This window comes from Brassica napus, chromosome A5, assembly GCF_020379485.1.
Source record: "Brassica napus cultivar Da-Ae chromosome A5, Da-Ae, whole genome shotgun sequence".
NCBI lineage: Eukaryota > Viridiplantae > Streptophyta > Magnoliopsida > Brassicales > Brassicaceae > Brassica > Brassica napus.
Genome location: NC_063438.1, coordinates 20768605 through 20784167, shown reverse-complemented (window position 1 = coordinate 20784167; position 15563 = coordinate 20768605). Strand labels below are relative to the sequence as shown.

The following is a 15563-nucleotide window of genomic DNA, read 5'->3' as shown; positions in this document are numbered from 1 at the left end:
AAAAAAGTTATTTTAGTTATTTTTTTAAGACTATTTTTGTGACAAAAACTTAGAAAGAACTATTTGAGAGAATTACTCATTTAAAATTTCAAATATATATTTTGGATTAAAATATTCGAGATTGATCGAAAAACGCAAAGATTCAAAAAGTTCAAGTTTAAATTATCCGATTCGAAACCGAACGGGTCAGGCTCACCCTTAGAAGTTAGAACGGGGATATATCCGAATTCCCAAATCCCAATTAGATTCTAGGGATCAAAAGCTTAAATAAACAGACGTCGCCACTCTAATCTCAGAATCAGCAACACGAAAAATTGATTCTTCTTCACTCTCTTAGCAAACACGTGTTCTTCAGCATCTCAATTTTCACGGAAAAGAAAGTAAAATACGAGAACAAAAATAGATTCCTTTGTCGTCATGAAGAATGTGTTTCCGTTTCTGGACGCTCTCTCACTTCGTTCCGCATTAATCTCTCGCCGTTGTCTCGTCACGTCTTTATGTGGTAAGAGATGGTGTTTCTCTGCCGTTTTCTGATTCTGAATTCGTTATGATTCGATCTTTACAGAGGTTTAACGATTGATGATGAAAACCAGATAGAATTAAAATTATTGATCGTGTTGCTTATTTGATGTGATCATGGGTGACTAATTCATGGATTTGTTGCTAAATTATTAAAATTTAGAAACTCAATTGTGAATTTTCGTTTTTTAAAGGGGGAAAGCTTTTGATGAAGGAGGGTCACGGCTGGAAGAAGATTATGAGTTTGTTGATTGTTGCTGAAGCAGAACACACCTCACAAGGTTAGTTGGTTTCTTGGTCTGCGTCTACTGTGTTCACATGCATTGATTTGACATAAGGGATATAAGAAATATATATTCACACACATTGATTAGTGTGTACTAGAAAGAATTGTATTCTACTTGAGGACTACTTCTATGCCTAATATAGAATGAGTCTCATCTGTTCTGCATGCCTGTCTGGAGTGGGACTTGCTGCTCTATATGAAATCAAATGGGACTTTTTTTCTTAAATTTCTGAAAACTATCCTTTCTGAATTTAAATAATTGATTTTTTTGGGTGCAAAATGGACCCATTAATTAGACATCTAACTAGGCAACAAATAAGTTTTCTTTGAGCTTTTTTTTCTCGCCACTTTTTCTTTTAAGATGTGCATTTTACCAGTCATTGTTGCTATTCCTAGAGTCTGCATTTTCTGAAATCTGTATTTTGGAAAATGGCAGAATGCCCACTCTAATATTTTTGTGGGAGGGTTCAATTCTAAATCATTGCATGTATTAGATTGTACTCTGTTGATACACTATATTCCAGTAGGTTGAAATATCAAATTGTCCACGAGAATAAAATTCTTCTTACTTAAATAGACTTGCAAACATTTCCTCTAGTCAAATCTTAAAACAAAATTATTTAGCAACTAAATTAAAGCCGTTGACGGAGTTAATACTTTTGAACACTTTCAATTGTTCCCTCTAGTCAATATCCGAAAAAGCAACAAGTTAACTATAGTTTCCGACGAGTTTCGAGTATAGAGTAACTCTATTATGGTATTCAATATGTTTATATGTGTATCTAAGATCTTTTTGTGAATGCAAACAAAGTTTCCTATTAGAAGTTTAGACAAATAATGTTTAGTATATAAAACGATGTTCACCAACTCTGATTAGTACGAGATTTTTGGAAAAGAGCCCAATAACAAAGCCATGCGGTCTTACCTCTTAAGCCCAAAGTGGACAATATCGTATTAATCGGCTGATATGGGCTCGAAAAAACCCAACAGATCTGAATTTTGCAACATGATAATTTGTTAGATTTGTTTCCTTTGGTTAGGATTAGGTATGATCATTTATATGTGGTTCTGATTCTTTAAAGATATGTAACAGACGCCGATGAAACAATTATTTTGATTCCGTGGCGACGGATTTTGCTTCTGCAACAAATTCTTGATTTTGCGTTGGTGTATAATGATTCTTCTCTCGATCTAACAATAACTTATTTATTATCATGACATTATAATTTTCTATGCGGTTTAGAAAACAATATCCATTGGTTTTAGAAGGCTTAGGCCCTAGGCGCCGCCGCCTAGATCGGTTTTTAGAACACTGGTTTAGATCATATTTCTAGGCTCTTTGTTTTTTTTTTCAGTTTTTCCTTATGCATAGATATGGAAGAAGGCTTTGATGCATTTTCCTCTCTTTTAAGCCCTTTTGCTTGGTTCTGATGGGTGTTTGGGGTTTGTTAGCTCTTTTTTGGTCTTTATATGATGGATACCAAGGGGTAACTATGTTTATGAAGGCTTAGCGCTTAGGCATCGCCATCTAGAACGCTTTTTAGAACACTGATTTAGATCATATTTCTAGGCTCTAGGGATTAGTTTTCAGTTGTTAGAAATTATCATTTTAAGTTCTCATGCATAGATATGAAAGAAGGCTTTGATGCATTTTCCTTTTGCTTGGTTCTGATGGGTGTTTGGTGTTTGTTAGCTCTTTTTTGGTCTTTATCTGATGGATACCAAGGGGTAACTATGCTTATGTATGAGTAGTTACCAGTTGTGTGCTGCTCACAGTCAGATAAATACACACACATGTTGCAAATATATCTGTTTCTGAAACCTTTTTTTGATGGGCTAATCGATGTTTTTTTTGTCCATGCAGAGCCTTAGCAATAAGAAGCAAACAAAAAAAATGGTCCAGACGCGAGCTCAGCATCGAAGGCGAGTGACATCACAGACATGGGGTAAGGTAGAAGGTGCCAAAGATGTGTTTCATGACATCTTATCTCGACTGTCAGTAAGGTCTATCCGTTCATTCAAAACGGTTAACAGATACTGGCATGCCTCAATTAGCAACAAACATTTTGCTACAAAACAGCTAGCTCAGTCGAGAAAGAAGCCCTCATACATAGCTTGTCCTAGAGCAGACAAGGCTATGAAGTTGTACTTGTTGATGCCAGGGAAGTTCAACTATCGACACCATGCTACAGTTGATCCTCCGGGAAGAAGCGCTGATCACAGCATGCACATGATAGCATCGTTCAATGGATTAGTATGCTGCATCAACCAACTCTCTGATGAAAATGAAGATCATCAGATATGGATTTGCAATCCCTCTACTGAAGAGACTCTGCTTCTTCCTCAAGGCAGACCATCTGTTTGGACTGAACCAAGTATTGGAGTTGCATATGGTCCTGACATTACCGAGTACAAAATTTTCCGCATATTCTGTGTCGGCAGGAGAAACGCTGGAAAAGGGGATTATCTCTACGAATGTGAGGTGTATTCATCTAGCAGTGGTGCGTGGAGGGGCATCGGCCCTGTGCTTCATCTTCCAATGTATGTTTACTTCCGTCCACACAGATCCGCTCATGTCTTTGCAGGAGGGAAGATCTACTGGCTGGTTTCTCTGAAAGATCCTGCAGGTATAATGCTCTCTGTGGATATGGAGGAGAACTTCGAAGTTATGGAGCTGCCTTACTATTCAACAGACCTGCGTGACGAAGACAGGATAACAGTTACGACGTATCTGATAAACCTGGGAGGATCTCTGTCACTGGTAGTTCTACATGTGGATTCCTTTGACGTATGGGAGTGGAAAGAAGCTAGTTGGGTACTTGTAATCGAAGATTATTTGCCATTCATGAACTTTTGTGATATTGTATTATTCATGACCTCGTCAGAGAAGGAGATCCTGTTTGTGACTGAGTCGCACTTGTGGACTTATCATTTGGATACTAGAAAGTGGAGAAAAAGGGGCAGGCCTCCTACTCGATTTACGAATCCTGCTATCTTCCCCTTCACCGAAAGCCTTCTTCCATGTAAGCTCTCTGTCTTTAAATACTATATGTAACGATTTAAATGTTTCATTATTGGTTTCTGATACAATGTGATATGTTGTTTCTTGAGGCAGGCAATGGAGGGGTTAGGCTAGAAGGAAGGTGAAGAAGAGTACTTATCATCTCTGGCTTGTTGGTGGTGCTTTGATTTATCTTGCAGAGGCTGTGTGTTTCTCACTGGATAGATACTCTTTTTATTTTTCCGTTCTAAAACTTTTCATTTCGTTTAAGGTTTCTGGTGAGAAGCTGACTATTAGTGCTGTTGTGGCACTCTGTTTCCATTTGTTTCTTACTTAAGATTCTGAAATGTGCTTTCTTATTACTCAAAATAACATCCAGTATTATCAACCTGTTACGGTTTTCTAAATTCAATTTTTTTTGCTAAGTTGACTGATTACAATCACTTGCGAAACCATATCTATTTGACTGACTTCCTGGAGCTTTCATTCATATGTTTTCATGATGGTTCACTTAAATGTATATCAATTCAACGGTTGTTCATATTCAACGACACATCTTCTCATGCCGATTTACCCGACAAATCTTTTCCTGTCAAAATTGAATGTGTAATGACGGAAATGGTTTGGACCTTTCCTCAAACCTTGCGGATTCTAATTTGGACCTTTCATTTAGATGATATCATGATGGTTCGTTTGGACCGATTTAATAATTGGACCAAACTCAAGTACACTGTTTCTCATGCCTATTTACTTGACAGGTTTGGTCGCACTCAGACGCTCCAGTCAGTGAGGAGCCTCAGCTATCATAAAAAAAATTCAACGTGACAAATAATTCATGTCACTTCTACAAAAAAACAAACAGTATATGTAGGCCTTGTCCTGAAATAATTTTGGGATGAAAACAGGAACAAATTATAAGGTTAAAAGTTAAAAATAACAAGAAAAAAAATTGGTAATAAGGTCATAATATTCACAATCTCCCCCTTTTTTAAAAACATTCTTCATCACTAAAGATTTTCGTAAAAAAGGTGGCAAAAATTAACATATTTTAAACCGGGTTGGAAACAAATGCTTAATCCTTTTAATTTATAGCTTCTTCCGAGTTGGTAACGAGTTCATAATCGATATCTTTTTTAATGAGGGTTGGTCTCATGTTTCATGTACCCTCTTTGCTTAGAGTAGCAGTGGCAATAATGTTCACTGTTGAATCTCAAAGTTGATGGACTAGTTGTGCAAATTTATATCTCAACTCGAAAAATGTTTATTTGTGGGAGTGCGTCACTGTGTGACATGGTAAGATGAAACATACGATAAGAGTTGTAACCGACAAAATTCATTTTCATTTTGAAGATAAATATTTGAAAAGACTCAAAACTTTTCACTACAAGAAAACAGCTAGTTTTCTACGGACGATTTCGTCGGAAATCTGTCGGAATAAGCCATTTCCGATAAATTTCGGACGAAAATAGTCATCGGTTATAATTCGTCGGAAATAAAAATTTCGTCGGAATTTCGTCAAAATTTCTGATGAATTTCCGACGAAATCCGATGGACATATTTCTGACAAAAGTCGGACGGATGAAAGTCCGACGGATGAAATTCCAACGAAACTCCGACGGACAGAATTCCGACGAAATTCCGACGGATAGATTTTTTGACGAAATTCCGACGGACAGTTTTCCAATGAAATTTTGACGGACAGATTTCCGACGAAATTCCGACGGACATTATAAATTATTTTTAAAAAAATAAAACAGATTTTATTCAAATATTTATAATAACTATTTTTAATTCATGAAATATATATAAAATTTAAAAATTAGAAAAACGTTTTTTAAGATAATTATGTTTTAAAAACTTTATAATAAATATTTCTAATTCTTTATATATATAATTAAAATTAGAAAAACGTTTTTGTAGTATAAGTTTTTTTAAAATCCTTTATAATAAATGTTTTTATAAATTTTTAAAAACATAAAACGGTTTTATAAATTGATAATATTTTAAAACAAAGAGCACACGTTTTTAAAATTTTAAAAAACTTTTTGTAATTGAAACCTTTTTCTAATAACTGAAAAATATTTTAATTAAATCTAAAAAAACACAAAAACATTTTATACATTGAAAATTATTTTAAAATGGTGAAAAAGGTTTTGATAAATTTTAGAAACCAGAAAATGTTTTATTAATTATAACAAACTTTTAAATTTTTTATAGAAACTTAAAATGTTTTATGAAAAAGCTTAAAACGGTATATAAAATTATAAAAACGTTTTTGAAACAATAAAAGATAATAAAAACTTGAAAACATATATATATATATATATAAATAAAACTTTTCAATAATTATAAATACACAAAAAATGTTCTTATAAAAATGTTTAACATATAATTTCTAAAATCTTAACATCTAAAAGTTTCAATCTACATACAAAACAACAACCTAAAACAAAATCTAACAACATATAACTCCTAAAACTATCAATTCTATCATAAATCTTCAGATTAAAAACCTAAAATCCACAAATCTAACATTCCAACCTAAAAAAATGTAATCTAAAGAGGGGTTTAGATGACTTACATGATTGGGGAAAAGATTTGGGGGATTTGGGGTTGGAGTTACACATTTGTGAGAGAGAGAGAGGAATAAGACTGCAAAAATTGCAGAGGAGAAGAGAAAAAATGAGGAGGAAGAAGAAGGGTGGACTTATGTATTAAAAATAAACCGACGAACAGATTCCGTCGAAATTCAGTCGGTTCTATTGTAAACGGTTAATCAAATAAATTTCGCGGATTTTCTTCCCAGGTAAAGTGAAAAATTCCGACGAAATACCGACGAAAACTGTTCGTCACATATATTTCGTCGAAATTCCGTCGGAATGTTTCGAGAATATCACCAAAGGAAGCCTCGAGAAACTATGAGTTTCTGCATGTCTTTTGATTGGTCGGGGTTAAAGTCCGTCGGAATTTCGTCAGTATTTTCCGTCAGAATTTGGTCGAAATTTCCGACGGATTTCCGACGGAATTTTGAGAAATAAAAATTTGGGGTTTAAAAACAACAGTCTAATGATGACACAGAAATCTTTGATAGTATGTAAATGATTTATAAGAGGTTTAACTAAAATAATTACTTGTTTCACTCGATATTATACAAAAACAAAATCTAGTCTTATATTACCGTAATATGTTTGTATAAGTATATAAGTGTTGTTGGAGGATATTACGAATACGTTGATATGTATACATAAATAATTTTTTTATATAAAAACTTTAACGGTGTGAACTAATTTCATATAATAAATAAATATATATATATATATATATATGTTGTTTAGATATTTTAAGTATCAAATTATACATTAATAACTTTGCAAATCTAAAATCTGTTTCTGTCGGAAATCTGTTGAAAAATTCTGACGACATTCCGACGAAAGTCAAAAATCCGTCGGATTTCTGTCGGAATATTTCGATGGAATTCCGACGAACTTCAAATCCCTATCGAAACTCCAAAATTATAATATTCTGTCGGAATTTTGTCGGATATTTCTGACGACTTCACTTTCGTCGGTATTTCGTCGGAAAATTCTGACGAAATACCGACGAACGTGAAATTATATGTTTCGTCGGTATCTCGTCGGAATGTCGTCAAAGAAAACCGACGAAAGTATTGTCCGTCAGCATGTTTTCGTCAAAGAAAACCGACTTCACTTTAACTTTATCAACTTCGAGTAATAGATATTTGTGACAAACAAATGTTCCACGCAAGTGAATGATTCAACTTCCTACAGAAGAAACAATTGAGTGTAACAGATTCAAAACCTGTTTGAAGAAGGAAATATAGTTGTAGCCGAGATAAGGTACACGCAAGTTACTGAGTTGTATAAAAGTTATAGACCCATGCGAGTGCTTACCTAAGTTTTTTGTTTTCGTTATAGAATGCTCACCATATCGAATTACTAGCAGTTTAAATGTAACCGTATGATTACGGATAAGAGTAGTTACGTAGTTGTTTACACGTGTCTTAATTTGGAACTCTAGCTACAAAGAGCAAAAGTGGTAATTACAGGATTCTAATCCAAACCAAAGTCATCTTGTTTCTAGCGCAAGTGTCTGTTAAAACTCTCAATAGCCTTATTTGAAGCTATTTGCATGGGCTAATTTATTTGCGGTTGATTATGGAAATGACTTAAATCTCTTTACACCAATAAAAACCAATAAAAAGCTACATTTGTTTGGCACAATATGCTTTGATTAGGAATTTTTTAGTGAAATAAGAATGTTTTCTTAAAAGGAAAATTCAGGTTTTGAAACTAATATATATACAGGTTTAATAGATTGTAAATTATTTATTCATATAATCAATATACAAATTCTAAACACGTATTTGCCTCAGTCGTATTTTACTAAGGATTTGAAACGTTGCGGTTGCGGTTGTGGAAGTTTGCGAATGTAGATGGTTGCGGTTTATAGCTTTAATAAGTAACTTGTACGACTCATACATTGGATAGAAAGCTGCTAAAGCTTCGGTCGCTAGCATATCAGTTCACACGGGTTGAGGTCAAAGATGGGCGAAATACTTTCTTTTGGTTTGATAATTGGCTGCAAAGTGGAAGACTTATTGACATTACGTGTGCAGTGGGTACTTGCTACCTTGGCATTGCTCGTAATGCTAGAGTATGTGAGGCCGTTACTCAAGCGCAGTGGAGTGTCAGAGGACATAGGAGTCGGCATTTCCATGAGTTACATGCCCGCATTCAGAGAGAACTGGTACCTGATGATCAACAAGGACAAGATGTAATCCTGTGGAAGCACTCCTATGACAATTTCAAACCATGGTTCTCTTCAGCGCGCACTTGGGATCAGATCAGGCAAAAGAAGGCCACAGTTTTCTGGAACAAGAGTGTATGGTTCACGCAAGGAGTACCGAGATTCTCTTTAATAGTCTGGTTGGCTGTGAGGAACATACTATCAACAGGAGACCGAATGAGAGCTTGGGGCATTCATCAAGGCTGTCCTATGTGTGGAGAGAGGGATGAAACACGGGATCATGTCTTCTTCGCGTGTCCCTACTCTTTTACAGTGTGGGACAAGCTAGCTAACAGGCTGAGTGGTAACAGAACGGATCCTGACTGGATGACCTTGCTGCAGTTCTTAAGCACAAACAACCTGCAGGAAATGGACAAGATACTGCTCAAGATGGTCTTTCAAGCCACCATCTACCATTTATGGCAGGAAAGAAACCGAAGACGGCATCAGACAGGCCAGCACACGGTTGATCAAACAGTCAGAGCCATTGACAAGGCAATGAGAAACAAAATCTCCTCTCTACGCTACAGAGCTGACCAGTTCACTGGTCTGATGCAAATATGGTTTGAAGTCTCAGCCAATACATAGCAGAATAAGATTCATCTTTTAGTAAATTTGTTTTCTAGGCCTATAAGTCTTTGTAAATGCTTATTCTTTTTGCCATGATCAATAAATTTCACATTTAATCAAAAAACAAATTGGTGCATTTTCAGAATATTTGCGATTGGTTGATTAAGAAAAACTGCAGCAATTTAATAATAAATTACTAATATTAACACATTATAACATACTGAACATTTAAAAATATAAAAACATATGTATTATAATAAAATATAATAATTATTAATAAAATATAATAATAATTAATAAAAATATAATTAATAATAGTATTAGATTTTTTTGTAGTTTAATGAAAGTTATAATTTCAATAAGATTTGCTTTAAAGATTTATATTAGAAATTTTAAACTGATATTTTGTTTCATTTATGTTTGTGTATATATATATATATATTATTTGAAAAATTCCCTACAATAGCTCTTTTTAAATTTTTGTCAAAAAATAGTCATCAATGAGAAAAATGACCAAATGAAGTTTTACTAAAGAGTAAAAATACATTTATACCCTAGGGTTAACTAATCTAAACTTAGGGTTTAGAGTTAAGGGTTGGGACTTTAAGGATAGAGTTTCAAAATTTTAAAAATAAAAAATAAATATTAAAATTTTCAAAATAAAACGGGCTATTTTGGTCATTTTTCTTATTAAAAGTTATTTTTGTGACAAAAACTTAAAAATGGCTATTTGAGAGAAATTCCCTATATATTTTTATATATGTGTATATATATTAATGTTTAAAATTATAGTGAATAATTTTGGTTTATAGTTTTATAAAATAAATTGTGATACTGTTAGTGAATTTAAATTAATATATATATTTATAAAATTTTAATTTTAAAATTTAAATTGAAGAAATTAAAATATTTTTAGAAAATATTTTTATATTAATTTATCCACCCGCAACCCGTCCGCTAGTTAACATGAACCACCTTTTGGTTAAAATGTTTGGAGCGGTTTGTAATTTTTGTGATTGTTCCAAAACGCCTCCTCAAAGCTATGTTTACAGGTGGTAACGGAAAACCAAAGATGCGTTTACGGGTGGCAACGGAAACGAATCGTACCCTAAGTTCTTTGTTTTTTTAGATTACTTAGTCGTTGTTCATGCTCTTGTCCTCGGTCCCATAGACGCAAGACGTTACAATATCACTACTGGTCAACTTGCACTACTTTCACGTGTTCTAAAAGAACCTTTCTTCCGCTGGTCTGGTTTATATAAACAGAGAATGTTCGATCCTTGAACAACGAACACCTCTTGTTTCATCTCCCTCTTCTTCACTTTTAGTAAATAATGATCAACGTCGTCATGATGATTCTCCTATGCCTCATCTCACTTCTATGTTTCTTTACCTTCTTCAAGAAACCAAAGGATAGCTCTGATTTGCCTCCAAGCCCTCCTTCTATGCCAATCATTGGTCATCTTCACCTTCTTCTCTCTTCTTTAATCCACAAATCTTTCCAGAAAATCTCATCCAACTACGGTCCTCTCCTCCATCTCCGCATCTTTAACGTCCCTATAGTCCTCGTCTCCTCTGCCTCAGTGGCTAACGAGATATTCAAGTCCCATGACGTGAACATCTCCTCTCGAGGTCTCCCTCCCATCGATGAGTCCCTCTTTTTCGGTTCTTCAGGTTTCTTCTCCGCTCCCCATGGAGATTACTGGAAGTTCATGAAGAAGCTCGTCGTCGCCAATGTTCTTGGACCGCAAGCAATCGAGCGGTCAAGAACCATCCGCGCGGAGGAGTTAGAGATGTTTTACTTTGATCTGCTCGAAAAAGCGATGAAGAAAGAGACAGTTGAGATCCGTAGAGAAGCCATGAAGTTCACTAACAACAGCACATGCAAGATGATTATTGGGAGGAGGTGTGGGGAGGAGAACGGTGAAGGTGAGAGAGTCAGGGGATTGATTACTGAATCTATTGCCTTGACGAAGAAGGTTTTATTTGCTACCTTGTTGCGCAAGCCACTTGAGAAGCTAGGGATCCCACTTTTCAATAAGGAGATAATGGATATTTCCAGCAGGTACAACGAGGTGCTTGAGAGCTTTCTTGTGGAACACGAAACAAAACTGGAGAAGCATCATCAAGGTAAGGATTTGATGGATGTGTTGTTAGAAGCTAAAGAAGACGAAAACGCCGAGTATAAGATCACTAGGGATCACATCAAGTCCTTGTTTGTGGTAATTAAAATCTTCCTCACATCATATATATATTTAAAGAATTATTTTTAGATAGCAAAAAAAAGTTTTTTTCACAAATATAGCTTCTAAAGATCAAAATGACCAAAATGTTTTATTAAATAGATAATTATACATTTATACCATGTGTTAACTAATTTATACCTTAGGGTTTAGACTTAAGGGATAGAGTTTTGGGGTGAGATTTAAAATTTTAAAGTTTTAAAAATAATATTCTTAAAAATAGTTTCAAAAATCACTTTCGAATTTCAAAAAAGAATTTGAAAAAAAAAGTATAAAAAATTCAAATTAGAAAACATATATTATTTAAACTTTATAATTATTATTTATATATATAAAAAACAGAGGGTAAAATGTTTTTTTGGCTCTTCAATGAAACCTATTTTGATTTTTTTTTTTCAAGAACTTTTTTTGTGAGGAAAACTTAAAAAGGATCTATTTGGAAGAATTGCCCTATCTATACTATTATTTGCGAAGTAAATTTTTGAAATCGAGCTCTCACGTTAAAAGTTAGAGTGGTTAATATCGTTTATACCCTTAATGAATAAAATGTATAAATAAATTAAAAAATAAAAAATAAAAACGAAATTTTAATTGATTTGATTAGATAATTGATTAATATTAAGAATACTAAGAATTATTCAAAATCTGAAAATATAACTAAAAAAGAGATAATTTCGGTATATATTGTATTGTTATCTGAATAAGTCTTTTAGTAAAAAGTTAAAAACATAAATTATATAACTAAATATTAATTAAATAATATTCTTAATTATATAATTAAAAATATAATATTGAATTATCCAAAATCTAAAAATATAATTAAAAAAGGTAATTTTTGCATATATATATATATTGTTTTGTTATCTGAAAAAGTATTTTAGTAAAACCTTAAAAACATAAATTATATAATTAAATATTAATCAAATAAAATTTTAATTATATAATTAAAATATAATATTAAGTTATTTTAAAATTTATTTTAGTAATGAAGATAGTGTACAAAAAACTTTTCAAAAATTTATGAAAATGTTTAAGCCCGCATCGCGGGCAAAACACCTAGTATATAATACAATTCATTAATTAGTTAATTCCTCTCACTGAGAAACGTTTGAAAACTTACAGGAGCTTTTCCTTGGAGGCACTGACACATCAAAGCAAACAATACAGTGGACAATGGCCAGAATCATTAACAACCCTAAAGTTATTGAGAGATTAAGAGAAGAGATGGATTCCGTTGTAGGGAAATCAAGATTGATTCAAGAAACTGACTTACCAAACCTTCCCTACTTGCAAGCAATAGTCAAAGAAGGACTAAGGATGTATCCACCGGTACCTCTCTTTGGAAGGAGGCTCCAAGAAGGATGCAAGATGGGAGGGTTCTATGTTGCAGAGAAGACAACACTTGTAGTTAATGGTTATGCTATCATGAGAGATCCTCATTACTGGGACGATCCTGATGAGTTTAAGCCAGAGAGGTTCCTAGGAGAGCAAGGGGACGAGATAAGAGAGCAAGTACTGAAGTACCTTTCTTTCGGGAGTGGTCGGCGAGGATGTCCTGGATCAAACCTAGCTTATATTTTTCTAGGAACAGCTATTGGAATGATGGTTCAGTGCTTTGATTGGAGAATTGAAGAAGTTAAGGTTAACTTGGAAGAGACTCTTTCAGGAATGGTCTTGACAATGGCTCATCCCCTTAAGTGCATTCCTGTTCCTCGAATCTGTAGCTTCCCAGTGCATCACTGATATATCATTACCTTATAACTAAAGTGTCCGTATGATTGTTAAGGACTTGTAATATAAATAAGGAAGCTAAGTTAAGTGTCCCGGTTAATTTTGGTCTTATGTAATTTTGTTTACTTTACTCTCCAAAAGTTGAATAATATAATGAGAAGAGACTGCTCCAATGTTAAGTGTCCCGGTTCATTGGTACATGATCGGTGTATTTCACGTCCCGGTCTAGAAGACAAAAACAAAATTAAATGCTTATTGAATGAAATACTTTGGTTCCATGCTCATAACATACACCTGGAACCCCAGTTGTCACCGTGGAGGTTGAAGGTTTTTTATACCGTTATATTGAATGGTTCTTATGATCACGTGTGTCTCAAGGGACTTCATATATATATTTATATAAAAACACGTAAGCTCCATTTTTTACGTTTCTTAGTACACAACAGAGCATCATTGACTATTAGATAAGAGGATACTCTGGTCTCATCTGCCTCTTCACTTTGAGAAACAATGGCAGTAAGCTTTCTAGATTATTTGATCTTAGTTATCATATGCCTCTTTTCACTCTTATGTTACTCTTGCTTCTTCTTCAAGAAACCAAAGGATGGTTTTGAGTTGCCTCCAAGCCCTCCTTCTCTGCCAATCATTGGGCATCTTCACCTTCTCCTCTCTGGTTCTACTCACAAGGCCTTACAGAAACTGTCCTCCAGGTATGGGCCTCTCTTCCATCTTAACATCTTCAGTGTCCCGGTGATCTTTGTCTCCTCGGCCTCAGTGGCTTACGAGATCTTCAGGGAGCACGATGTGAACTTCTCGTTCCGTGGAATGCCTCCTATTGATGAGTCCCTCTTGGTCGGATCCTTTGGATTTTTCACCGCTCCTTATGGTGATTACTGGAAGTTCATGAAGAAGATAATGGTTACGAAGCTACTTGGACCGCAAGCACTCGAACGGTCACGTGGTATCCGGGACTACGAGCGAGAACGGCTTTACGCTAGCCTGCTTGATAAGACAGTGAGGAATGAGAGCGTTGAGATTGGTAAGGAAGCAATGAAGTTCACAAACAACATCATCTGCAAAATGATCATGGGAAGGAGTTGTAATGAGGAGAATGGTGAGGCGGAGAGAGTCAGAGACTTGGTGGCAGAGTCCACTGCCTTGACCATGAAGATCTTTGTGGCAAACATGTTTCACAAGCCCCTCAAGAAGCTCGGAATAATAATGTTTAGAAATGAGATAATGAGTGTTTCTTGTAGATTCGATGAGGTGCTAGAGAGGATTCTTGAGGAGCACGAAAAGAAAAGAAAAGATGATGATCAAGATATGGACTTGGTGGACGTGTTGCTGGAAACTTGTAGAGACGAAACAACCGCAGAGTATAGGATCACTAGGAACCACATAAAGTCCTTGTTTGTGGTAAATAACTAAAGTTCAAAAGAACATCATTAGTAGTTATCTTGTCTGAAAACCTTTTTTTGGCAACTGCAGGATCTTGTCATTGCAGGCAGTGACACTTCGAGACATGCAACACAATGGACAATGGCAGAGATCATTAACAATCCTAAAGTTCTTGAAAGATTGAGAGAAGAGATTGGTTCCGTTGTTGGGGAAACAAGGTTGGTTCAAGAAACGGATCTGGAAAACCTCCCTTACTTGCAGGCGACTGTTAAGGAAGGACTGAGACTGCACCCTCCAGGAGCTCTCTTTGCAAGGAGTTCCCGCAAAGGGTGTAAGATTAGAGGATTTTATGTACCAGAGAACACACCACTTGTTGTCAATGCTTATGCTGTAATGAGAGATCCTGATTCTTGGGAAAATCCTAATGAGTTTAAGCCAGAGAGGTTTATAGGTTTCCCATGTTCAAGACAACAAGATGAAAGAGATCATGCACTTAAGTACATTCCTTTTGGTAGTGGAAGGAGAGGCTGTCCTGGATCAAATCTAGCTTATATCATTGTTGGAACTGCAATAGGAGTGATGGTGCAGTGTTTTGACTGGAAGATTAAAGCAGATGAAATTGACATGGACGAAGCTCCTAGAGCACTGGTCTTGACCATGGCTCGACCACTTAAGTGTATTCCTGTTGCTCGCACCTGCAGATTCCAAGTTCCTGACTTGGAGTCAGATGTCACTGAACTCTCAGACATAATTCTTAAGGTTTAGGAAAGCTTGTGTTGCACTCAGGTGCTCGGTTAGTTGATTTATTTTGGGGATTACTGGTTTGTCTTAGTATAGAAATGAAAATCAGTTGTACAGTTTAGCATTTCTATTTGAAATACAAACTGGAAATTGGACAGTTTAGCATTTATATCTATCTATCTATATATATATAAAGGGGAGTTTTTTTCTCACCTTCTGCATCCACGTCATCTAGGAGATAGGGGTTTTTCGCGCCACGTGGCACCAA

At 35.0% G+C, this 15563-nt stretch overlaps 3 protein-coding genes and 1 pseudogene across 3 annotated transcripts; all 4 read left to right on the top strand.

Annotated features, from left to right (window-relative positions):
• Positions 1 to 181: 181 nt before the first annotated feature.
• LOC125608841 (F-box protein At5g07610-like) lies at positions 182 to 4231 on the top strand. The gene is made up of 4 exons (XM_048779367.1): positions 182 to 502; positions 714 to 800; positions 2670 to 3828; positions 3921 to 4231. Exons 3-4 carry the CDS (start codon positions 2700 to 2702, stop codon positions 3950 to 3952), a joined length of 1161 nt encoding a protein of 386 aa, XP_048635324.1. The 5' UTR covers positions 182 to 502; positions 714 to 800; positions 2670 to 2699; the 3' UTR covers positions 3953 to 4231.
• A 4139-nt stretch (positions 4232 to 8370) lies between these two features.
• LOC125608665 lies at positions 8371 to 9200 on the top strand. Its single transcript, XM_048779103.1, has 2 exons — positions 8371 to 8392; positions 8443 to 9200. The coding sequence occupies exons 1-2, from the start codon at positions 8371 to 8373 to the stop codon at positions 9198 to 9200; spliced, it is 780 nt and encodes a 259-aa protein (XP_048635060.1).
• A 1122-nt stretch (positions 9201 to 10322) lies between these two features.
• On the top strand, positions 10323 to 13307 carry LOC106431347 (cytochrome P450 705A22). The gene is made up of 2 exons (XM_048779364.1): positions 10323 to 11404; positions 12548 to 13307. Exons 1-2 carry the CDS (start codon positions 10517 to 10519, stop codon positions 13166 to 13168), a joined length of 1509 nt encoding a protein of 502 aa, XP_048635321.1. The 5' UTR covers positions 10323 to 10516; the 3' UTR covers positions 13169 to 13307.
• Positions 13308 to 13536: 229 nt separating this feature from the next.
• Positions 13537 to 15319, top strand: LOC125608839 (annotated as a pseudogene).
• Positions 15320 to 15563: the final 244 nt, after the last annotated feature.

What these genes read in the sequence shown, in the direction of transcription:
- LOC106431347 (XM_048779364.1), top strand. Translation starts at nt 10,517, where the DNA reads ATGATCAACGTCGTCATGATGATTCTCCTATGCCTCATCTCACTTCTA. An exon ending in ACATCAAGTCCTTGTTTGTG is followed by an intron (nt 11,405 to 12,547) that starts GTAATTAAAATC and finishes GAAAACTTACAG; the next exon opens with GAGCTTTTCCTTGGAGGCAC.
- LOC125608665 (XM_048779103.1), top strand. Translation starts at nt 8,371, where the DNA reads ATGGGCGAAATACTTTCTTTTG. An exon ending in GGGCGAAATACTTTCTTTTG is followed by an intron (nt 8,393 to 8,442) that starts GTTTGATAATTG and finishes TTACGTGTGCAG; the next exon opens with TGGGTACTTGCTACCTTGGC.
- LOC125608841 (XM_048779367.1), top strand. Translation starts at nt 2,700, where the DNA reads ATGGTCCAGACGCGAGCTCAGCATCGAAGGCGAGTGACATCACAGACA. An exon ending in CACCGAAAGCCTTCTTCCAT is followed by an intron (nt 3,829 to 3,920) that starts GTAAGCTCTCTG and finishes TTCTTGAGGCAG; the next exon opens with GCAATGGAGGGGTTAGGCTA.